This window comes from Suricata suricatta, chromosome 7 (assembly GCF_006229205.1).
Source record: "Suricata suricatta isolate VVHF042 chromosome 7, meerkat_22Aug2017_6uvM2_HiC, whole genome shotgun sequence".
Classification (NCBI taxonomy): Eukaryota; Metazoa; Chordata; class Mammalia; order Carnivora; family Herpestidae; genus Suricata; species Suricata suricatta.
In genome coordinates, this window is record NC_043706.1 from 56,094,291 (window position 1) to 56,120,006 (window position 25,716).

A 25,716-nucleotide genomic window follows, 5' to 3' on the forward strand; every position below is an offset into this window, starting at 1 on the left:
AAAATGAAGATAGTGCAATATAGTAATTATAATATTAGAGAAAAAGAGGAAAAAAATTGGTAGCAAATTTAGAAGATACCTAAGATACATTGGAGGTAAAAAAAACAACTGTCTAAAATAAAACTCAGGTCATAAATTCCTTAAACAAATGGAATATTGTTAAGAATTGCAGAGAAGATCTAGCAATTACACTACTAGGTATTTACCCAAAAGATACAAAAATGCTGATTCAAAGATATACACACACTCCAATGTTCACAGTAGCATTATCAACAACAGCCAAATTACAGAAAGAGCTTTAATGTCCATCAACAGACGAATGGATAAAGAAGATCTGGTACACACACACACACACACACACACACACACACACACACACTCATAATATTCCAGTCAATATTATTACTCAACCATAAAAAAGAATGAAATCTTGTCATTTGCAATGACGTGGATGGAGCTAGAGAGTATTAGGCTACGTGTAATAAATTCATTAGAGAAAGACAAATACCATATGATTTTACTCATGTATGGAATTTAAGCAACAAAGCAGAAGAACATAGGTGAGAAAAAAAAGAGAGACAAACAAGGAAATAGTCTATTAACTACATATAACAAACTGAGGCTTGCTGGAGGGGAGGTGGGGGTGAGGGTGGGTTAAACAGGTGATGGATATTAAGGAGGGCATTTGTTGGGATGAACACTGGGTTTTGTATGTGAGTATTGAATCACCAAATTCTACGCATAAAAACTAATGTTACACTGTATTTAATTAACTGAAGTTTAAATAAAAACTTAAAAACAACAAAAATCACAACACCCAATAATTTTAGGAAAATAAAAAAAAGAAATAAAAAAGAGAAATATATGGCAAGAACTTTGCATATAAAGAAAATATAATTTATGCAAAGGTTAACCTAAATAGTAGTAAGAAATAAGGCTTATTTCCTCTTCTAGCCACGAAAAAAGGTAAAATTTAACTGTCCACTCTAAACAACCAGAAACTGGATAATACATAGGAACAAGGTCTTCAGACACTGGAAAACAGGTGACTCATGACAGTGATCCCTTGATTATCCCATCATACTGCCCAGAGAGAATCTTTGGATTTTAGGATAAGGTATGGGAGCTTGAACCAGCCATGGCATTATCCATTGAAGAGACAGAGTTGAAAATTTAGGGAGGCCAGGAAGGCTAGATTTAACTGGGCACAGTATCAAAGAAAATACAGTTTCACAGAGACCCCCAGAGTTCTATATAGGACTGTCTTCAAGTCTTCAGATTGCATTAATCATTATACCTATATTCGGTTGGGAAAGAGCCACCAGAAATCCCAACAAGGATCTGGTAATGTCAGAAAGCACATTGCTCAAGAAACGTGTGCATTAGAAAGATAAGACCTTAGTTCTCCTATGATTGAACAAGCAAAGGACAAGCAAAGATAGATCAAGTGAAGGAGGATGAAGCAGCAAAAGAGACCAAGAAGTAGCATCCAAAGAGTGGGGAAACTGGTGAGCAAGTGCCAAGACCTCTGCCTCGTCAAATCCAGTAGTTTTAAAAAGAGCTTCTAATGTCCTTTCAAATGTCTACAGCATTTGAACATAATATCAATAACTAATAAGAAACTTTCTCTACCTCAGTACAAAAGTTATCCTTTGACATGGAAACAACAAAATGGTTTCTTCAGGATAGTCCATTCAATTCAGAAATCCTTCATTGGACACTGATTTCAATTTACTCTGTGGGGTGCTGTAGAGGAAGAAAGGCATGAGATGGAAAGTGTGCAGGGCATAAAATCACATGTGAAAATGAATATTAGAGAAGACTACAGAAAGATATAGTTAGTTCTAAAAAAATATGAGGATTAATTCCATTGGGAGTCAGAAGGTGAGAGACACTAAGGATGGCTCCTTGGAGAAATGAAGTTTTGACAAGGCCTTGAAACAAAAATAAGACTATACAGCAGGATTTGGGCATGAGAGCTGTCTTAAATTCAGGAAACAACTTGAGTGTAACATTAAGGGAAATAACATTAAGGAAAAAGCCTTTCTTCTGGGCACATACAGACAACTGGTGATATATTTTAAGAGAACGTAAAAGTTTTGGGGGAATGTACAGAGAAATCACAAAGTAGATCCAGCATAAGAACAGATGAAGAGATCAGTGTTGAAAAGTCCCTAAATGACAACAAGAAAGCACAGCACAAACCACAAATAGACATTGTATCATATACAAATGGAGTCCTTTTTTAATTTATAAAGTCACTTATATATTAATTTAATTTGCATTCCATCTCTATAAAAACTCACCTTGTTGTGCATATTTCATTATAGGAAAACAACGATTTCAAAGTGCCATGCATCATACTAGCTCCATAAAGATCATTTAATGTCACACAGTATTTATTAATTTGTACCATGAATATTTTTAATTATTTAAGAGATTATTTGTCTAAAATGCATTATGCACGTGAATAAGATCGATTTTTAAATTTTGGTCTTGTAGTTAACCACAATGAGGATTTGTACTGATAATAATAACTTTCATGAAATAATTTAGCAGTATTTTTGAAATTGATATCAAAGATGTAAAGCATAAGAATGTTTATGGATTAAAAATGATGTGACTAACTTGAGCTATCTACTTAATTGAGATTAAAGAAATAAATCAACTTTTGCTTAATTGTTCATTGCATTATTTTATATACTACTTGTTTGCAAAAGAGTTCCAACTGACTTGATATTAATTATTTTTAAGCTGAAAAACAAAAGATCATGTAAAGACTGTTTTTCAGTATAAAGGCATACAGTCTTATGTAGCATTCCTTGGGTATCAGCTCAGTACTCCCGGTTGCTATAGAAACCATTTCTAAGGAGACAGAAGAGAGAAGTATGGGTGTTTCTATTGCTGTGTGTGTGCCTGAAAGAAACGAATAGTAAACACATAGTATCACTCCTTTGTAACACAGGTACTTGTCAATTACACTTAAAGAGAAAGAAACTAAGGTAAAATACTACCAGTTTCATGCTAGAAGTTGTTTAAATAGGTGAAATTATTTTTTAATGTCTCATTTCATCTAAATAAATCATCAACAATGAATAGCTAACCACACAGGGGAAGTGCTGGAAAAATAACCATTTGGTTTTCATTTGTCACATTCCTAAAATTTGATTCGGGTTGAAAACTCCAATTTGAAACAGGTTAAAATATAACAATTTTATAATGTAGAAAACAGCTCATAGAAGTATATTTTAGTTTAGTTTTTTAAGTGTTTATTTAAATTCCAGTTAGTTAACATACAGTGTAATATTAGCTTCAGGAAAAAAACTTAACTATCACTTATATATAACACCTGGTTCTCATATGATCAGAGAAAATCTTATTTAAGTCTTCACTTTGTCACAGGAAGAAGAAGGGGTCACTGACTGGCACTCAGAAGTAACTTGCCCATAATCTCAGAATAATTTAAGGGGAACTGGAATAGAATTCAAGTTCCTAAACCTAAGTCTAATTTCTTGCAGCACAAAGTTTAGCACATCGATACGTTTTTAAATACAAAGAAAATGAATCAAATTTATACTGAATATATACTTCTGTGCCCAATATTGAGGACACAAAAATGAGACACTGCTTGCTTTTTATTTTTACATTTTTTTAAACATTTACTCATTTTTTTGAAAGACAGTGAGAGAGCATGAGTGGGAGTGGGGCAGAGAGAGAGGGGGACCCTGACTCGGAAACCAGCTCCAGGCTCTGAGCTGTCAGCATAGAGCCAACAGGGGACTCAAGCGCACAAATCCTGAGATCATGACCTGAGCCAAAGTCAGTTGCTTAACTGACTGAGCCACCCAGGCGCCCCAATTGCTTTTAAACAGCTCATTTTCGAGTGTGTGCTGAAGGCATATGGACAAGCGCACATAATTATAAGCACACAACTGAACAGAGGAAGCTTCCTCGTAAAGATACTGTGCCAAAGGCTCACCTCACAGGCAACTATTACATCTGCTTGTTCTAGGTTATCATAGAATCTGGAGGAATTTCTGGGAAGATAAACTGAGAAGTTAAAATCACTGTTTTTAGCTTATTCCTACCACATGGAAACTTCTTAATTTATTTAGCTATTAGTTTTGCAGGAAAATGGCTGAACATGTTTTTAAATAACAGTAACTTAATCATGAGGCACACTTGGCCTTGTTCTGGGACCTGCTACTCTGACTCCGAATCACAGACATTGCCACTGGTCACTTCTCATTTCTTCTCCCATTTTTACTTATAAAAACTCAAATACTGATCTCAGTCTGAACACTGAGAGTCCACTTCCGTCTGTATTTATTTTCCCAGACTAGATTCAGGGAAGTGGAACACTGACCATGGTTTATCCGCTGAAAATCTATCTGTCGCATGTGTCTGTTGATTTCTATCTACCCCTTTGTACTGTGACATCACAGGTACTGGGTTGCCTTATGTTGGAGGAGGAATAAGATGACCCTTTGAATGACCCTAATTTTTGAATAATATTCTTCCTTTGAGCGTGGATAGATCCTGTGAACATGAAAAGCTCTCAGTCTGGTGATTATGCTATTATGAAAAAGAAGATTATGTGTATAGGCCTAATGTAATTAAATGAATCCTTAAAATCAAAGAGGTTTCTCCCACTGGTGGCAGAAGAGGAAGTCAAAAAGACTCAAAGGGTGACAGATTATATGCCAGAGAGGTTCTCTCTCGCTGACACACAGTGGGTCATGGGGCATGAGCCTGAGAATGGCCACTAGGAGCTGAGAGCTAGTGAGAAGACAGGGACCTCAGTCCTACAAGAGCCAGTAAATGAATTCTTCATTCTTCAGTGGTAAGTTGAAAGAGGACTCAAAACCCAGATGAGAAATAGCAAATAGTGTCATAGCAAAGAATCTATTCGCACTGTGCCTAGACCTTAGCCTATAGAATCTGTAAGTTATTACATTTGTGTTGTTAAAAGTCACTAAGATTGTGGCAACTTGTTACATGGCAGTAAAACAAAAATCACTAAGGCATCATGCTATGTGAAAAGCCCTTTCCCCTAGTTTCTGAAAACCCAGAATCGAATCCCTCAGGTAAGATCTCTTTCATTTATGCCAATTTCCTTGGCTTGCCATGCTTCAGCCCCCCACCCATACCGGCTTGAGAATTTAAAGTTGACATATGGCAGGGTTGATTTCTTTTTTTTAATGAAGAAAACACAGATGTGGAATTTTCTACTCATGAAAAAAGAGTAAGATTTAAAAAAATGAGAAATGATATTTCCAATATTTTTAGAGGCAGTTACATGGTCTGGTCCTCAACTTCATTTGGTCTTCAAATCACATTGTCACAATCTATAAATTAATGCTAATGTATTTTTTATTCAAATTTGAACTGAATTTATAATTTATGCTAATTTACCTGTAGTTGCCTCAAATTAATTGCAGCCAGGTCTAAAAATGATATGATACTTGTGTGAAGATTAGCAGGACCTAGCTACAACATTTTCAGATGTTTCCTATTTTTTCCTTATTTTTGGAATTACATTTTTTTCTGAACAAAAAGAATTTAAGTAACAATATTTGAAAAGCATGTAAGCTCTTCCTTAAAAGTACAAAAATATTTTAATAGCACATACAATTGATGACATAGGAACTAAAATCTTGGCTTAAAATGCCATTTCCAAAGGTAAAGTGGGTAGGCTGAAATACTTATTTCTCTTATGGGAATCAATTATTTTTTCCCCTAGGATACTCATGCTTCTTCAATCTCCTTGCTTAAATTCGTTTCATATCAAGGCAAGTAGAAATTAATAATGCTAAGGAGCTTAATCCATTTCAAATGCCAAAATTAAAAAAAATCAGAATGTATTTAAGAAAATTTGCTTTGAGTTCAGTTGAAATTAATTATGCACAATAAGGGCAAGTTTCAAAGTGAGGAAACTGGAGATGTATGTCTACCATTTAAATCTAGATATGCCTTTCTAGAAAATCTGTAAGTGCTAAGATATAAATCCCCCCAAGAGATAACTCAAGGTTAGCTTTGAAAGGTAATAGATGCTTTGGTGCAAACAAAATATTTCAAAGTGTCATTAAATCATGGATATTAGCTTGGTTGATATGTTATTAGCAGTTAAGCAGTTTTTGAAAAAAAACTAATAGTACTAAGTAGAAAGCTTCAAACAGAAATAATATATAAAGGGATAAAGGGGTCAAATAGCTCTCTCTTCATGAGAGTGATTCTGATTAAAAAAAAAACATGAAGAATAATCTCTCAAACAATTTTGAGAGCCAATAAATGTGATTTTACTTACACATTTATTAAAAGGAAACTACTCTTATTAAAATTTGGACACACAGAGCACACTGAGAAGTTCACAATCTCACCCACATCCCTTGTTATATATAACTAAAAGAAATTCATCCTAAACTTTACTATATTTAAACATTAGTTTTGTCCAAGAGAAATTACACAAATCAAAGTACAATCTTGTGTTTCACTTTTATCACTGTTAGTGGTTCTGTTCAAAATCTAGGCACACAAATATTTACAATATAAAAGATGCAGTCCTGATATTGCCTATATGGTAAAATAAAATATTAACATGAATTTAATTTTTTGCTTGTGATTGATTTTTGGCTTGGAATTAAAATGAAACCTCTCCATAAATGTCTTTTTGAAATAAACTAAACAGGAAAAATGGATTAATATTGATTCCTATCACTAGGAAATAGGGACAATAAGAACCAAATTAATAAAATGCAAATAAAATCATTTAAGTTTTTAGGAAAATTATAATTTCTACAAAACAAAAATCCCCATTTTTTATAGTACTGAATTTATATAAATGTAAATTCTGTAAAAGTTATACAAAAATCTGCCAAAGGTATTTTGGTGATGAATTAGAAATGGGGATGATTTAGAAATAATTTGTTTTCTTGTTTTTGTTTTCTCATAGGGAAGGAGATAAGACTTGCTGATTAATTGTCACTAAAAATGTTATATTTGCTTCCTTATTTAATGGTTGGTACTTCTAATAATGCCTTTTCTAGTTTATACTAGAAATTTATTTTGCCTAGATTCTTTTCATTTGGGAAGTAACATACTTTCTAAAAACTATTATTTTCTTAAATTTGTTTGTTTTAATCATTAGTAATGTCTACCACAGTCTCTGGCTTGAAATGACAGATGACTCAGAAAGAAACATTCCAATCTTCTGTGTTTCTATTAAACACCTAGTCCTCCTTGCTATAACCCTATGAAACCAGCAGGGTCGAGAATCACAGCAACTGTAGGGGACATCAGGAGATACACACAAATTCTTTCTTTCCCTTGCCAACTCTGGGGAGACTTTCTTCATCATGTATTTTTTCTCTTAATTTGAATAAATGTTTAACAGAGAATTTGTTTTACACTTTTATTGATTGTACTGTAAAAATAATTGGGGCACCTGAGTGGCTCAGTCGGTTAAGCTTCCAGCTTCAGCTCAGGTCACGATCTCATAGTTTGTGGGTTCAAGCCCCGCGTTGGGCTCTGTGCTGACAGCTAGCTCAGAACCTGGAGACTGCTTCAAATTCTGTGTCTCCCTCTCTCTCTCTGACCCTCCCCTGCTCATGCTGTCTCTTTCTGTCGCTTAAAAATAAACTTTTAAAAAGCATAAAAAAATTTAACAACAACAACAAAATAATGACCACTACAATTTATCTAGGCTCACTACCTCCAGAGCCTTTGTTAAGCACAGCACTTGCATGGTCTAGTTTAATCCTTACAAGAGCTATGTGCAGTGGTAATGATTATTATTCCCATTTTAAAGGGAATAAACTGAGGCAGGGAGTATTTAAGTACTCCCAAGATCACACGATTACTAAGTAGATTTGGAATTAGATGGTTTGCCTATATAGCCTAAATTCAAAACCACCACACTGTGATAAGGACACTATGGAAAATAATATTCTAATTTCTATGGGGCATTAATTAAAAAGTATAAATCCTTTACATACTTGTTTCAGTTTCCCTTTGACTTTGTGGAATCAAAAATGACAGCATTTATCTTTTGTGCTTCTTTAAATGTTGGGGCGCCTGGGTGGCTCAGTTGGTTAAGTGGCTGACTTTGGCTCAGGACATGATCTCACCATTTGTGGGTTCAAGCCCTGCATCAAGTTCTGTGTTGACAGCTCAGAGCCCGAAGCCTGCTTTGGATTCTGTGTCTCCCTCTCTGTCTCTTTCAAAAATAATGAAACATTAAAAAAATTTAAATGTTTGTTTATTTTGTGAGAGAGTGTGAGTGGGGGAGGGGAAGAGAGAAAGGGAGGTAGAATCCTCCCAATATGGGGCTTGAACCCACAAACTGTGAGATCATGATCTGAGCCAAAACCAGGAATCTGATTCTTAAGTGACTGAGCCACCCAGGTGCCCCTATCTCTTATGCTTTTAAATCTTAAATGAGTATAAAATTGAGGGATAATGGCTGTAGTATTAATAAAATAAATATCTTCTCCATCCAGTTAGTGAAAAATATGTAATTTTATTTATAGACCCTATGCTTTTTTTTTTAAAGAAACCTTTTTAAGTATAAACAATGATAGTTATATACCTTTAGGTATAACTATTAAGTGGTCGAAGAGAACAAAATTTCACTCATTTATTTCAGTTGTCAAAATGATGAAATACAACTTTATTTTATTTCCTTCTACTATAGAATGCTCATCAAATTGCTGCAAGGAGTGACAGAAGCACAGGCATCAAAAGAAGAGATGAAAAAAAAAAAAACTCTAGAGGAAATAAAAATTTATCCAAACTCTAAGGAAAATGGTAAGCTACTTAGAGCAACCTCACTCAAAAGGAGAACATAGACTGAAAATCAAATAGAAAATTATAGCACATTTTAATCCTAAATCAAAACAGTTCTACCTTACCATCTGAAGTTCCCAAGTTATGTATAGAATTTTATCCATTTGCAAATTTGGATTGAATCATATCATGGGTTTTTTTTTTTTTCAGCTTAAATTGCCCTTAGAAAGTAAAATATCACGTGAAGTTCAGAGAAAGAGAAGGGAAAGAGCAGAGAGGTACCATAGGAGTATAGAAATTAATGTGATTTCTATACTTGAAAAATCTTGCAATTCAAAGCTGAGAGTATAGTGGTTAGACACTGTGTCCTATCAAGTTTGTGAATGTAAGACAGAGTCAGGATCTCAGGAAGAAAGAGAGACTCTCATACGAAATTTAGGGACTCGAGAGGAATTGGTAGAGATTGCCTCAGAGCCTCAGCTATTGAATTTATGAAACTGGTATATATTAAAAAGTCTAACTAGGAATTAAAGAGACCAAGGGAAGGGTTAGAAATCCCTGGATGAACTATGGCTATGTATTTAGAATGAAGAGAGACACAAGAGTGTGACTATGTCCAAAAATCAAATGTCAGATTAGATAAATTTGTCAACAGTAAGCAAACAAGTCAAAGCTAGAGCTTTGGATAAAATTCAGGACAGGTACCAAGTTTAGATTTCAAATATTCAAAGTTTAAAGACAAGACAGGTATTGAATGTGGTTGAGGAAGTAGTACAGAAACTAAACAGTGTGTGAAATTGGATTAAAAAAACAAATATTTAGGGAGAGGCTAACATTTAGGTGACTCTGTGACAGGAATTTGTATATACTTATTCATATAACCCTCAAAAATTACTCCACAAAATTGGTGGTAGCTCCATTTTACAGATGCTCAACAGAACTAACACAGATAACTTTTCTAAAGCCTAAGAGTTTGTAAGTCAGACTGGGAATTCTAAGATTTGTTCATCTTCCAGTCTTCTTCCACATTACCAGAAAATGTAATAGTATAACTCAACATTTTTAGAGATCTAGGTAAACAGTCTAGAAAATGAATAAAGACTCTGAACCAACAGTTTGTGTGAGTGTGGTAGGGTATCCTTATGGGAAAATGGCGAGACAAACAGGGAGAATGCCATGTGACAACAAAGGCAGAAATTGGAGTGTTATAATTGTAAGCCAAGGAATGCTAGGGATTGAGAGCCACCACTAGAAGCCAGGAAGAAGCAGAGAAGAATTTACTTTTGTTAGTTTTAGAGACAGCATGACTCTGCCAACACTTTGTTTAGACTTCTAGGTTTCAGAATTTGATACGACACATATCTTTGTTTTAAGCATCTAGTTTGTCCTCCAGTGTTATTGCAGCCTTAGAAAACTAATACACTATTAGTCAAAATATATTCATAATCCCTGCATTTGTACCACAATTATAAAATTTCAGAGTCAATGTTATCAAATCTTATGTCCTCAGCATCTGTCTTCTTCTCTTTCAATATTTTCGAATTCTACCATCTACTCTCTCAGTAGTTCATATTGCATTATTAGGTCTTCCCGCTGGATACTGAATTCCAGTTATATACAAACACACAAACCTATACTCACGTCTACACACATATACATAATACAAACATGTGTTATACTATCACACGATCAGGGTGCAGAGAACTTGAAAATATTATGGTTAGCGGAATGTTCCTTCATTCAACATGAAGTCAGAAATTTCTAAAAATAAGTATAAATAGAACACATTAAATATATATTTCATGCTGAACATAACTTGTTAATTCATGGCAGGTACAGAGTTTTATAGTCTTTCTGTGCCTTAGGGCTATCATCAGGAAAGTCATTATAAACTTATCAGACTTTTGCATTGTAATAGAGCTGCTGTTAGACACAGCTTTATAGTTGATAAAACTTCAGATAAACCTATTTGTAGCATATCTGGAAAAATTGGTTTGCATAATTTCCCCTTATTTGTCTTCAGAGGGTGTTTAAGATATTTCTCTCTGCTTAATAAAACTGATTACAAAATAAATAAAATTAATCCAATGTGTTAGCAAATCCTGTGGCCTGACCTTCAAAATATATCCAGAATCTGAGCACTCCCCAAGCCTTCACTGCTGACACTCGCACTGGCCATGGTCATTTCTCACCTGGACTGGTGTGTTAGCCTTCTAACTGGTCTTCCTGCCCGGATACCTGTCTCACCCTCACCCACTAATCAGCTCTCCACAGTGCAGCCAGAGAGATCACGGAGATCATGTCACTTCTCTGCCCAAACCTCAGGCATAATGGTATTTCTCTCAATACAAGATGAGTCCTTAAAATGGCCTAAAATTCTTGGAATCTGACTTTACTCATTCTGCCTTGTTTTCTATCTGAATTCACGGTCTATATGTCTCCCTCTTGCTTAGTCCATCACACTGGCTTCCCTGATATTCTCAGAAAATGTCAAACACACATCAGCCTTAACCCTGCATTGGCTGTTTGCTCTTTGTGAGATATTTTTCCTCTATCTACATAGCTCTCATCTTCTTTAAGTTGGCTTACTCAGCAAGATCAAACATGACCATATTGCTGTCTCCTACCCACCAGCTCTGAACTTGTGATACCTTCCACTCCAAAGCTGTTCCAGATTTTATTTTAAGCTTACAGGTTACACATTACACACACACATACTCTCTTTATATATTAGAACTATCCTGTGTACACTTTATGTATACTATGTCATACAGAAATACATGTTTATTATGCTTAGTATTTACTGTCTTTCCCCACTAAAATGTAAGCTCTAGGAGGGCAGGAAAGATTGTTATTTTTAGTAGTGCATTACTCACACCATAAATAGAGTCCAGGACATGGTGTCTTCTCAATAAAATGCATTGCTGAGTGAAATATGGTTATTAAGGAGAGCATATGTTATGCTAATCACTGTTAACTTAGATAACGCTGTCAAGGATTTGAATAATAACTTTATTGACATAAAATAGCATCTCAAAATATTTTTGATTGATGTTCGTAAAAGTGACAACTTCTTATACTACACCACATGCTTCAAGTATAAATAGATTGGGGAGGCAACAGAAATATTTTTTTTTAAGTTCCTATGTATAAGTGACTGATGATAGTAAATAGAACTGAGAAAAACTAGGTTGTGGAGAAAGAAATAATTCTCCTCATTGGCAGAATTTGATACGCTGACCTGACCAATGGGCAAAGGACCATAGCTCTCACTCCCTTGTTTTCCTCAATTCTTCCCCAGCCTCCCTGGAGTAAGAGATGCCATTCACCAGAAGGCTCAGCCGAGATCTGTCTCAACATGAAACAAGGGAGCCAGTGAAGACAAAAGGATATGAAGAATAGGCAGAGCCTCATTACCTCCATTGAACAAGTTGTCCTTAAAGTTCATCATATCTAGATCTTGCAGACTCATATTTTAGTCCTAACACAAGCACTTATTAGTTGAGGGATCTAAGCCAAGGTAGTCTCTTCCCTGCAAAGTTCTACAGGGGCTAGATTTTCAACCCTATGACAGTATTTGTTACTAAGTGGTATTGGATATATGGTAGCTACTGTTATAGTTATCCTAGAAACAGGGAATTTTATCTTTGTCTTCATTTCCCTAATATCCAGAAATGTCCACTAAATATACATGTTGTTTTTGCCCAAATTGTTTCTTTCTGTGATGGTCCTTTGTTAAACCTTATTATAACACTAGCTGGATTACAGGACTGGATTATTTAGGCTACTAACATCTTCTACTTGGAACATCAAATGCCCATCTTCACTCATTCTCATGCCAAAGTGATACTTTGCCTTCAATGTTAGCTGTGCCAGATCCTTCCTTGAGAACTGATAGTTGTTCTCTAAATGAATTCTCCTTTGTGGACCTATGGAATACAGCTCTATGCTGGCTGATAATGCAGAAATAAACCATGACCTCCCCATCTTTACATGTCTTCCTACCTGTCTAGAATCTCCTAGTATCAAGCCACTTACATATACAAAGCCATCTTGACCATGATTGAATTGATAATTCCTTGAGATTACCATGTAGTGAGTGATCCAGCTTTTTCCTTAGTGTCCAACCCTTCAGCCATATTTTTTTTTCCAATCCTAGGATATTTTCTCCCACACCCCAGGTTCCACACACCCATAGCTTATGTTGCCTCCGTCATAGCAGCATTCATAGCTAAGCCTCCCTAACATAATAAACTGATGATAATCTTTGTGATCAATTTGAAGGTAAGTATTTTACTCTGTTTCCTGGAATCTCTATAATTATGGCAAAGCTTTGGATAAGGCATTATATTAACACCAGCTTTTGTACTCAAAGAGCAGAAATACATTGAGAGAAGCTAACAGAACAAACGTGACCCAAATCAATGTGACACTGAGTATGCATAATGATCTATTGGAGTGAAAATAATAGGAAAAATAATTTTTAAGTGTCTTTACAAAAATCTTCAAATAAGAGATGACATTTTATTTAAGTCTCAGGAAAGGAATTTGACAAAATGGGCAACAGAGAGCATTTAAGAATAAGGACTATGAACACCAATGTGTAGAAATGTGCAACTGTATAACAGTATTGAGGAGAGGTTAATCATAAAGTAGGATAGGGATGGGTGGCAGAGAATGGAGATGCAATACTGTAGTTGGAATGCTTAGGATTTTAAACATCTTCTTATAGAAAATGAATATTCATTGTAACTTTCTAAGCAGAGGAATGAAAATCACATAAGAAAAACAACTTTGAAATTAATGTGGAAGAGGGACCAGAGAGAATAAAGACTAGAAATAGGTCACACATTTCAGAGGGTGCTCCATTAGTCCAAAGGAGATGATACGAGTTTAAACTGGAGTAATAACTGTGAGCTAAGACGGAGTTGAGAGAACTTTGTAGATAGAATTCATAGTACTTTTGAAAAGTTAATGCTGAAGCTTGGAAATCTAGATAGATACAAATTTCATGTCTGAGATATGATTCAGTGGAGAAGAAAGCATAGGTAGGGCAAGAGATGGAGGTTGTGGTGTTAGAGAGATAAAGATTTTATCTTAAGTTTTTGAGGGGCTAACTGGTCTAAAGATAGAGGAAAGCATATCTCTAAGTATATTTGAAGCCATTAGTGTAGGTCCTACATCTCCAATGACAAACTATGGGAAAAAATGATAGTTTAAAAAATAGAAGAGTTGGGGCACCTGGGTGGCTCAGTTGGTTAAGCATCCAGCTTCAGCTCAGGTCATAATCTCATGGTTTGTGGGTTCGAGCCCCGCGTCAGCTGACAGTTAGCCCAGAGCCTGGAGCCTGCTGCAGATTCTGTGTCTCCCTCTCTCTCTGACCCTCCCCTGCTCGCACTGTCTCTGTCTCTCAAAAATAAATAAAAACCATAAAAAAATTAAAAAAATAAAATAAAAATAAAAAATAGAACAGTGAAGGGTGTGAAAGAAAGGAAGGAAAGGCACTTTAAGAATGGACTCTAAGGAGGGCACCTGGGTGGCTCAGTCAGTTAAGCATCCGCTTCAGAATCTGTTTCTCCCTCTCTCTCTGGCTCTCCCCTGCTCACGCTTTCTCTCTCTGTCTCTCAAAAATAAATAAATTAAAAAAAAACATTACAAAAAAGAATGGACCCTAAGGGATTCTAACAGTTTAATGGTTAGCATGAAACTGTACATTAAATTGGTCTGGCAGAGGTGGGAAGAGAATTTCAGAACAATCACAGTACAGACAGTGTCAGGTACATAAATTTGTTGAACCCAGTGCAAAACAAAAATGGAAGTCTTCTATTAAAAAAAAAAAAAGCAGGACAAATGCTCCATTAAAGGTCCTAAAATAGAAGTTTTTCTTTCTTTTGTGTTCTCTTTTTCATCTTTTCAGGGTATTTTTTAACTTGCCCCTTAAGTTCATTCTAACAAAATTTATGATTTTCAATTATTAGCATATATTTTACCATTCATCTTTATATTATGCAATGCCTATTTTAAATGCAAATATAAGAGAATTTAACTCTTAAATGACATCAAAATTACACCATTCATATCTCATAGCTAGTACATGCATTTTGTTCTTAGCAAAAAATAAAACATTGACATAAACTCAACTGCCTTTATTCTTCTATTTGCTACATGCATATTATTTTTTGAATGTTTATTTATTTATTGGGGGGAGATAGAGAGAAAGTGCACAAGAGCAGGGATAGGGGCAGAGAGAGGAGACAGAATCTTAAGCAGGCTCTACAGGGTGGAGCCCTACATGGGGCTCAACACGGGGCTCGATCCCACAAACCATGAAATCATGACCTGAGCTAAAATCAAAAGTCAGATGCCTAATTTTTATGTTACATGCTACATGTTATTCTAACACCATCTGGAACCAGATGTGTTCCATGATACCCCTACTTTGTACTTTCTTTGAAGGATACCATGAAGTACACTATGGCTCTACCAAGTGTGGAGTCCATGTGAGTATAGGGACTTTGTGACTGCACAGTTTACACCCCTGAAAGCAGGTCTGGAGCTTCACGAAGAGATTATGGGTATTGACCACAGTCTGTGGCTCTGTCGAATGGTACCAAAGACAGGGATAGCATAATAGAGTTAATCAAGTCTGAAATATGAACTTTTCTGAGTCCATATAAGGCTGATATTTACCCCTTGGTCAAAAAGTAAAATATACTAACCTGAGAATTATAAACACCTCACATATATTGCTACTCCAGGAATTGGCAAACTTGTAAAGGACAAGTTAGTAAGTATTCTACCTTTGCCTCCACCACAACTCCTCAACTTAGCTGTCATAGTATGAAACCAGCCATAGACAGTATGCAACCAATATGTATAGTTGTGTTCCAGTAAAACTCTTTACAAAAACAAGTCGTGAGCCAGATTTGACCTGCATGTAATACCTTGCCAATCTTTGGTCTATACTTATAATTTCCCCAAGATCACATACTGCTGTGATTCAACAAAGGAGGTGAAGCTGTTTTAAAACCAAAGAATTATAACATCCTGGGGAAAAAAAATCTGTTATTAACTATATTTACTCTACTATGTTTTGCATATGACATTAATATTCATTTCAGTGATAAGTGGGAATAAAGTACAAATAATGAATAGTCTTTTTTTTTTAAAAATTAGTTATTTATTTTGAGAGAGAGAATGTGTGTATGTGTGAAAGAGAGAAAGAGGCAGAGAGACAGAATCACAAGCCGGCTCCACACTGTCAGTGCAGAGCCTAATTTAGGGCACAAACCCATGAACTGTGAGATCTTGACCTGAACCCAAATCAAGAGCCAAATGCTCAACCGACTGAGCCATCGAGGCGTCCAAAAATAGTCTTGAACATTGAAAACTAGCAAAACAAAACAAACAGACAAACAAAAACACAACGAATTCCTTTGTGAAAAATACTGAGAGATGTATTGGAAACAAATTATCAGGGTTTTACTTCTGATTAAAATCTGTGTGCTAGTTTCAGCAGACATAGTGTGACCTGCAAAACCAGTTGTATGCATTACTGGGTCTAAATAAGATTGTTTTAAACACTGCAAGTAAATAAGAACAAAAGTGACTATTAGATATTGTGAGAGAAGCTTTTGTTCTCTATGCACATACTTGCTTGACCATAAGGGACAGGGTTTACAGTGGTTCCTTCTGCAGTAAAGCAACCTGGGGAGGTGTAGGAGGTGGTCTCATGTTTTAGCTGAAGGGGGACATCTCCTTTGGTTCTTAGTAGTTTCGCCAAAAGGAAAGCTTATTAGAACACCTGGATGACTCAGTTGGTTAAGCATCTGAATCTTGATTTTGGCTTAGGTCATGGTCTTGTGGTTTGTGAGTTTGAGCCCCACACATCAGAGCCTGCTTGGGATTCTCTCTCTCCCTCTCTCTTTGCTCCTCCATCCTGCCCCCAACTCTCTCTATCTCAAAATAAGTAAATAGGCATTAAAAAAAATAAAAGGGCATAGTTCATATCTGAGTGTCAGGTCCAAAGCAACATTTAAGCAAACAAACAAGTTACACCAGTTCCTGCAGTCTGTCACAAAGTAGTCAGTAGAAATATATGTGAACATTGAATAAAATGATGTGATTAATTCCATTCCATTTTTTCTAATTTTACTAAAAAGTAAAGAATGCTGCAGAAATATAACTAATGATTCCAACTTGTACATAGCAATTCAGTTTAAAAAATGTGGATGAAATGTTTGAACATAAGATCTTTGTGTTAGGGGCACCTGGGTGGCTCAGTTAGGTGATCGACCTTTGCTCAGGTCATGATCTCAGTTTGTGAGTTCAAGCCCCATGTTGGGCTCTGTGCTGACAGCTCAGAGCCTGGAACCTGCTTGGGATTCTGTGTATCCTTCTCTCTTCCTGCCCCTCCCACATTTGTGCTGTCTCTCTGTGTCTCTCAAAAATGAATAAATGTTAAGAAATATTTAAAAAAAAAAGATCTCTGTGTTATTTCAGAAAAATATTTTATAATTTTTAATGGATTTTTTCACTATAATGATGCAAATTAAAAATTATTTTCTATCTTTATGTGGCTAATTGTAAGATCTCATGAAAACTTGATATTTTTGATCTAATAGAATAATTAAATATATTTTCTGAAATTTTCTTTATTTCTCACTATGCACAAATATTTACACAAAATTTTATTGATTATAAAAATATGTAATCAGTATGAAACTTTTAGAAAAAATGTAAGTATTAGAAGCAATATTAATGTTTTGGAAGAATCCTTTGTATGCATATGTGCAGTAACCATGTGCACATGTATTTTCAAATATGTTGCATGTATTATTTTATAACTTCTGCTTAATAGTATTAAAGGAACAACTGTCCATGACAAGATTTATTCAAAACACCCACCATTATAAGGAATATTTCTTTCCAGATATTTGTTATTTTAATAGCATTTAACAGGGCTCAATCTCACAAACTGTGTGACCATGATCTGAGCCGAAATCAAAAGTCAGATGCTCAACTGATGGAGCCACCTAGGTACCCAAATATTATGTAATTTTAAAAATTCAAAAATTATTGATGGAAAGTAACTCTTCAGAAACGTGGTACCAACTTATTTCCCTACCAATAGAATGGTATATCTTCACAAATAGTGTTACAATTGAAAAAATAAAATAAAACACTGGCAAATGGATAAAATTTGTATCTCATTTTAAATGTGATATCTTCACAACATATCACAAATGAGATGATTTTTAAATATTGTTTTACTGTCTGTGTACAGCATATGGTTTTACTATTTGAGTGGTCAGCTTTTCTTCTTTGATTTGATAGAGTTTTTATAATCATGTATACTTAATGAGGCAACACACTTTGTATATATTTACTTTATATTTTGTATATTCGCTTTAACTGCTTTAATATATGTTTATGACAGTTTTTGGCATAGAAGGGCATTAATTTTAGTTATTCTACTATAAAATGTACTATCAATATTTTATTTATAATTTTTGTTTTTAGGCTTAAAATTTTCCTGCTAGAGACAAAATAAATATTAACTTATATTTGATTTGGATTATTTAATGTTTTATTTTGTAATTTTATCTAGTTAGTCCTCATAGAAGTTATTCTGGTATAAGGGTATAGAGGAAGAGTTTTCAAAATAATGAACGCATCAACGCAAGTTAGTGAAGGTGAAAATCTTTATCAAATCTCTTCTTTTTATGTAATTTTATGTAATTGAATATATGTATCTGGACTTTTTATTCTATTCCATTTTATTTACATCCTTGTAATAATACCATATTTTATTATAATTTGTTTTAATATATTTCACAAACATACAATGCTCTTAGTGCCATTTCTATTCAACATTTCACTGGCTATGCTCTTCGACTTTACTTTTTAAAAAAATTTTCAATGTTTTTTATTTATTTTTTAGAGACAGAGAGGAACAGTATGAGCAGGGGAATCAGAGAGAGAGGGAGACACAGACTCTGAAGCAGGATCCAGGCTCTGAGCTAGCTGTCAGCCCAGAGCCCGACCTGGGGCTTGAACCCATGAACCATGAGATCATGACCTGAGCCGAAGTTGGACGCTCAACCAACTGAGCCACCCAGGTGCCTCCTCTTCGACTTTAAAATGACCTGATCAAGTTCTATATATTATAGATTAAATTATTAAATTTGAAATTGCTTTATACTTTTCAAAAGTAGCATTTCTTTAGTATTAAGGACTCACATTTTCAAGAGCTCAAATAAGGATGTGCATTTAATTTACTTATGGTATTTTGGTTACTTCATGTATTTTCTATTAGATTTTCCAATTGGTATGTAAGAAATATATACATATACACATATAAGGCATTTTGACTTATAAGTTTAATGGAATTACCTCTTATGTTTCAACTTTAAGAATGGCATTGAAGAGGTGCCTGAATGTCTTGGTCAGTTAAGCATCTGGCTCTTGATTTTGACTCAGGTCATGATCTCAAGGTTGGTGAGATTAAGCCCTATGTTGGGCTCTGCAGTAACAGAATGGAGCTAGCTGGGGATTCATTCTCCAGCTCTCTTTCTCTACGCCTTCCCACCCTCTCTAAATAAGTAACAATTTTTTAAACATGGCATTGAATATTGTTGTAAGCTATTTATATTTAGTTATGTTTGAAAATCATAATAGATAATGAAAAGATTTGAAGATAATGTATTTCCCGTAGGATAGGGAAAAATGGAGAGAGAAAAAATAAGTAACTTTGGTAAATTATAAACTGATTGTCAGTATCTTTTCACCTGAAGTTGTGGTAAATTATACTATTAAATGTCTTTCTTTGACTCACTGTTTTATTACCAGAGAAAATATCCCATTGCCATTCATTAGAAATTTATTAATGTTGTATTTGATTTTTTAAATTTAGAATTTTACAACTCTGGATAGAATAAATGGACCCCATATAAAATTTCATTTTTGTACTATTTTTTGTTATCCATTGCTATTAGAGAATATTTCGATCAGGAGGCTCTGGTTTTCTCTCTTAAGTCCTTCTCAACTAGTAGAAAAAATAGTCATGTGCTATAGAAAAATAATACCAACTGCTAGATAATGTTCTTTTTCTCTCTTTCTTTCTAAAATAATTTTTATATTTCCTTAAGTAATCTCTAAGACCAACATGGGGCTCATACTCATCACCCCCAAGATCAAAAATTGTGTGTTCTACTGACTGAGCCATCCAGGCACCACCTTTTTTGCCCTCTCTTAAACTTCAATTGTTTCATAAATTAAACAAAACCACAAAGACTGGTTTGGTTTAGCAGACTCCTGACAAAAAGAACTTCAATTCAGTTTAACAGATGTCATTATATTTCAGAACCAGCAATGATACACTTTAAAAGTTACATCAAACTCTAAAAATCATGTTGATAGACATAGCTCCATGATGCCTCACTTTGTTCATCACAAGAGCTTTTTTGGAGTGTCATTTTTCTCTCACCCACTCAGGATATGTGAGGAATCGATCAGACAAGGGAACACAGAATTACAAGCTATCTACATTTTATAGTTTCATATTATGGAAATAGCATGTAGAGAGGAAGTAATAACACTCAATGGTTCAGTTTAGAAACATACAAATGAATTACCTCTTTATCAGTTACAGGCTCATTCTATATTTTGGCAATGTTATGGAGCCTGCAATGCAGTCAAGATTTTAGCATGGTAGGCCATTCTACTATACCTTTTCTTTATATGAAGACATTATTTCAGATGTGTAGATATGTTTTTAAAGATCATTTTCAGCTACTGAATTGGTTTGGCCAATGGGGAGCACCTGCAAATGACTAGAAGACAAGAGGAGAACGAAGATGGGTATACGTATGTATATACATATATGTATATGTGTATATATATATATGTATATCTCATAGTCTACTCCTCATTGGTTTGCATTGGATTGCCTATGTTCTCTCTCTAAAGGCCATAGCTTCTATGCACTGGTAGCTTTTCTCTTTCTGGATCTTGATAATTGCTCTTTCTTTTGTCCCTTCAGGACTCAAGGAAATGATGGCATTCTGCTGTTACTAGTCCCTTCAGCACCATACTATCTCTACCCATATCTTTGTAGTCTTTTTTGTTGTTGTTGTTGTTGTTGTTGTAAATTCTCCCCAAGTACTCAGTTGAAGTATGCTATCTATTCCCTGATATGACCCTGCCTAACACAGTGGATGAACATGCTGGAAAATGCCAACAAGTGTCTTGTAAATTATTGATTAACATGTCTAAAATAATTAGGGAGGCAAGGGGAACTTAGAAGAAGAGTAGGCGAATTGGAAAGATCAAAATCACCAAAGAGTGTTTGAAGTTGGAATGAGGGAAAGGGAAAAATGGAATATGATATGGTTTTGCTCATAAAGGCAAACTTAGGGTTTTATTTCCTGAAAATGGAGAATTTGTGTTCTGATTATTTTCAAGGGATGGCTATGGGACTAACTGTATGGGATGAGAAGATGTAACTCTTCTGCATTAATTAAGAACTTTATATGTGAGAAGTGATGTATTAGGTATTACTGATGAGTCTTAACAGTTATACAACAAGCTATTGCCTTATAAAAGCACATGGAAAATACATTAAATTGTAAATAAAATTTATGTTATTTTATAAACTTTGTAAAGAAAGTCATATCATCCCACACATAGCAAATATATGATTTGGTCTTCTGTATTACACACCAGTCACAAATTACGCACCAAAACATTTGAAACACTAATATGTGATTCTTCTGAATCATACACACAAAATCTATACATATGTAACACACAAAGCATATACATTTCTCACTGAAGGGAAGTCAAATTCACTACCACAATTACACTTGATATTCCACAAGATAGACCTTCTGTAAATAATGAAAAAATACCTTCTTTTTCTGCTAAATATAATTAGTGAAGGTTTTTTCCTGCTTGTTTCCCAGTTTGACAGTAATGACAAGGGTAAAGGGGACTAATAATTTCTAAAAATGCTTTAAAGTAAGAATAGCTATCTAAGAAAAGTTGTTTTTCATTAATTATTTCTAGACTGACTTTAAATTTACACATGGGATACTATCTTGTTTCGATTTTTATATTTTTAAAAAATAAAGGTCATGAATTTAATATATATTCTGAGTTATACATAATGAAAGCATCACAGCTTTGCATTAAATAATGATAAGCTATGCTATGTAAAATGGCAATAAAGTTCCCTTGATTTCTTCATCTCCCATTAAAAAAATACCAGCATTGAAAAAAAATTTAGAAAGTGTATGTTATATTGTGTTGCACCTGACAAAGATTCTATTTCAAGAAATGAGAATAATAAAAGTTATTCCTAAACTTTGAAAGATCTATTGTAATGAATTGAACTAGTTCAGTTTCTGATTGCTTGCCAGCAGTGTAGCCGTCTCCAACATACTCCTGTATTGATCTAGTAGCCTTTGTGGCAGTGCATAAAGAATAACCATCTGTGTCAGGTACAACAGCAAGGTGCCATCTCCATTGAACTTGCTGTTACCCTGATTACAAAGAGGCTGTTTAGAGCACCTGGTGACCACGACAGGCTCTTTCTTCACTATAGAAAAGAAACTCATTTCTAAAAGTTTACTGAACTGAAACTGAGAAACTCACCAGAAATCATCAGCTGAAGAGGTGTCGGAATGAACTCCAGTGAAGACAAAGTAAACGATCTAGTGATGGAAAGCCTCTGACTTGTAGCAGGAGATTCCCAATCAGGCACACTAGGCTGAAGTTCCCATTTGAGCCGCTCTGAAGAAGTTGTAAGCTCTTCTTTTAGATCGGGTGTTAAGCTCAAGTAATCTGTGTAATATGTCCAATCTGGCACAAGTAGAGACACGGGCAAAGAGGCCTGTATTGGATGTGACTGAGTTCCTGAAACTTCATAAAATGCAACCTTAGAGGTTACTTCTGAACAGTCAGACACTGCATCTATGTAAGGTGGCAGGTGGTTTTTGAGGTCACCTGAATAGATAGTTTGGGGATGATTTTGTAAAGTTAATTCAAAATCTAGAAAACTATCATGTGTGTGATGTTCAAACTGTTTATGGGATACTTTACTCTCTCCCACACCCAATAAATTATCTTGATTCAGTATCTCAGTGGGGCCCATGGTTATATCATATTGTTCTATTGTCAATAGTTTTAAAATGTTCTCTGACACAGAAGGATCATCAGTAGTCAGTTGTGAAGTCAAATCAGAATTCATCAAGTCTGAAGAGACAATTTGTGAAGGGACAATAGATAAATAAGTCTTATCCAAACATAAATTAACATCCAAATTACTTGATAGGGTAATGGATTCTTCTAAGGATGAGGATAAAATCCTTCTTTTTGTACTCTTTTTAGAAGGAAATAAAGATGACAGTTCTGTGAATGCCTCTGATGGCATTATTTCAGTAGCAGAAGACAACGGATGCCCAGAAGTGATAGTTTCAATTCCCATTAGTGCATACCAGCTGGCTGATAACGCTGAGTTCATCCAGAATGTCTCATAAAAGTGGGACTGTTTGCTATGCAAAACTTGATCTGAGAATTCATGAGAGGATTTTATTTCAGTCATAGAACATGTTGCACATGTTTGGCTTAATTCACTTAAAGAATCAGCAGCCTGTGATTTGATGTTTGTGAGTCTCTGGTTGCTAGATGCTTCAGTAATAACCTGGTATTCACTGGGAATGGAGGCTTGTGTAGTGAATTGGTGCAGAGCTGATGACTTTAAGATGGCTACCTGTTTAGATATAATTATCTTAGCAGGAGAAAAGGGAGACATTGAGGAGCTCAGCAATCTCCAGTACTCTCTTCTTGAAATTAGGGAAACAGCTGAATATTCTTCAATATCCTCTTGAGCCCCCCTAGAAACAATTGAAGGTGCACTTTTAGAAGCGGTTGTGAACAGGAATCCATGGGAGAGTAATGAGTGCCTCTTTAACTTAATATCAGCCCCTGGAATGCCAGTAATTACTGAACTCACTGTGGTAGTAGATAAGGCAATAGTCTCACTGTTCACAAATAATAAAGATTCTGTAGGAAAAATAAAATCTGTCATTGAAGAAGAGATGATAAATGGGGTCTTGTCTCCTGTACTGGGGAAAAAGTATTCTGCTGTGGCTGCTGAAGTTTGGATAGACATATGTGATACAGACGTTTTGTCCCAGACAATCTGTGCTGAGTCATGAACACCAAAATTAAGAAATTGAGAAAAGGAAACATCTCTGGAAGAAGGAAGACTGTGTTTTGCTGAAAGCTTTCTAGTGGAAATCAGGTCTTCGAGTAAATAGCTTTCAATAGATATGCCAATACTTAATGCTGCCAAACTAGTAGTTGGGAGAACATCATGCTTGATAATGTCTGTTTGTTTTGGACCTTCAAAGAGAAAAAAGAAACAAAAAAAGAATCAGAAAACTGAATTAAATATGAACAACTTGGGCCCTGGGCTGAGTCTTCTGCAAATTGCACTGCCTCTTTATATCCATTATGTGCAGACAAATGCCTCTGTAAATCATACTTCTAATGGAAGTGTATACGTAAGTTTAGTGACTTCACAAACTGGATAAATGTAAAGGCTCCCATTATTCACACTCCCCTGAGGGCCAAAGTCAAACAAATTGTGTTATATAATTTTGAGAAAGAACAAATCTGGAGGTGTCTTATGCCCTAATTTCAAACTATACTACAGGACTTTAGTAATCAAGACAGTATGGTACTGGCATGAAAATAGACACATTGATCAATAGAATAGTTTAGAGAGCTCAGAAGTAAGCCATTGTATGTAGTCAATTAATCTCTGACAAAGGAAGCAAGAAAACACAATAGGGAAAATATAGGCTTTAAAATAAATAAATGGTGCTGGAAAAACTGGACAGCTACATGCAAAAAATGAACTGGACTGTTACTTTACACCATATAATAAATTCAAAAGGACTAAAGATTTAAATGTAAGACTCAAACCATAAAACTAGAAGAAAAAACAGGCAGTAAGCTCTTTGATATCAGTGTTAGCAATACTATTTTGGATGAGACTCCTTAGGCAAGGGCAACAAAAATTCAAATAAATAAATGGACTACGTGGAACTAAAAAGCCTTTACACAACGAAGGAAACCCATCAACAAAACAAAAAAGTACCCTACTGAATGGGAGAAGATACTTGCAAATCACACATCTGATACTGGGTTAATATTCAAAATATATAGAGAAATTCCACAGCTTAATATCAAGCGAATAAGCAACCTGATTTCAAAATGGGCAGGGGTACCTGGGTGGCTGTCAGTTAACTTTTGGTTTTAACTCAGGTCATGATCTCATTGTTTGTGAGTTCCAGCCCTGCATCAGAGAGCTTGGGATTCATTCTCTCTCTCTCTCTTTCTCTCTCTCTCTCTCTCTCTCTCTCCTGCCCCACCCTTTATTGCTTGCTCTCTCCCTCTCTCTCTCAAAATGAATAAATAAACTTAAAAAATATTCAGAGGATTTGAACAGACATTTTTCTAAAGAAGACATATGGATGGCCAACTGGCACATGAAAAAATACTCAACATCATTAATCATCACAGAAATGCAAACCAAAACCACAATGATATATCACCTCAAATTGTCAGGTTGACTATTATCAAAAAAGGCAATAAATAACAAGTGTTGGTGAAGATGTGTAGAAAAGGAAACTTTGTACACTGTTGGTGAGAATGTAAACTGGTGCAAGCCACTGTGGAAAACAATATGGAATTTCCTAAAAAAATTAAAAATTAGAAATACCATACAGTCCATCAATTCCACTTCTGGATATTTATGTGGAAAAAATAAGAACACCAGTTCAAAGACATATATAGACTTCTGTGTTAATTGAATCATTAAATATAATATCCAAGATATGGATACAATCAATATGTCCATTG

The 25,716-nt window shown here is 35.0% G+C and overlaps 1 protein-coding gene across 1 annotated transcript in view; it reads right to left on the reverse strand.

Annotated features, from left to right (window-relative positions):
• Positions 1-25,716, reverse strand: part of EYS (eyes shut homolog) — a 1,499,666-nt gene that overhangs the window by 692,008 nt on the left and 781,942 nt on the right. The window contains exon 24 of the mRNA XM_029943180.1: positions 22,441-24,192. Coding sequence (XP_029799040.1) covers positions 22,441-24,192 — 1,752 coding nt within the window. The remainder of the gene's footprint in view (positions 1-22,440; positions 24,193-25,716) is intronic.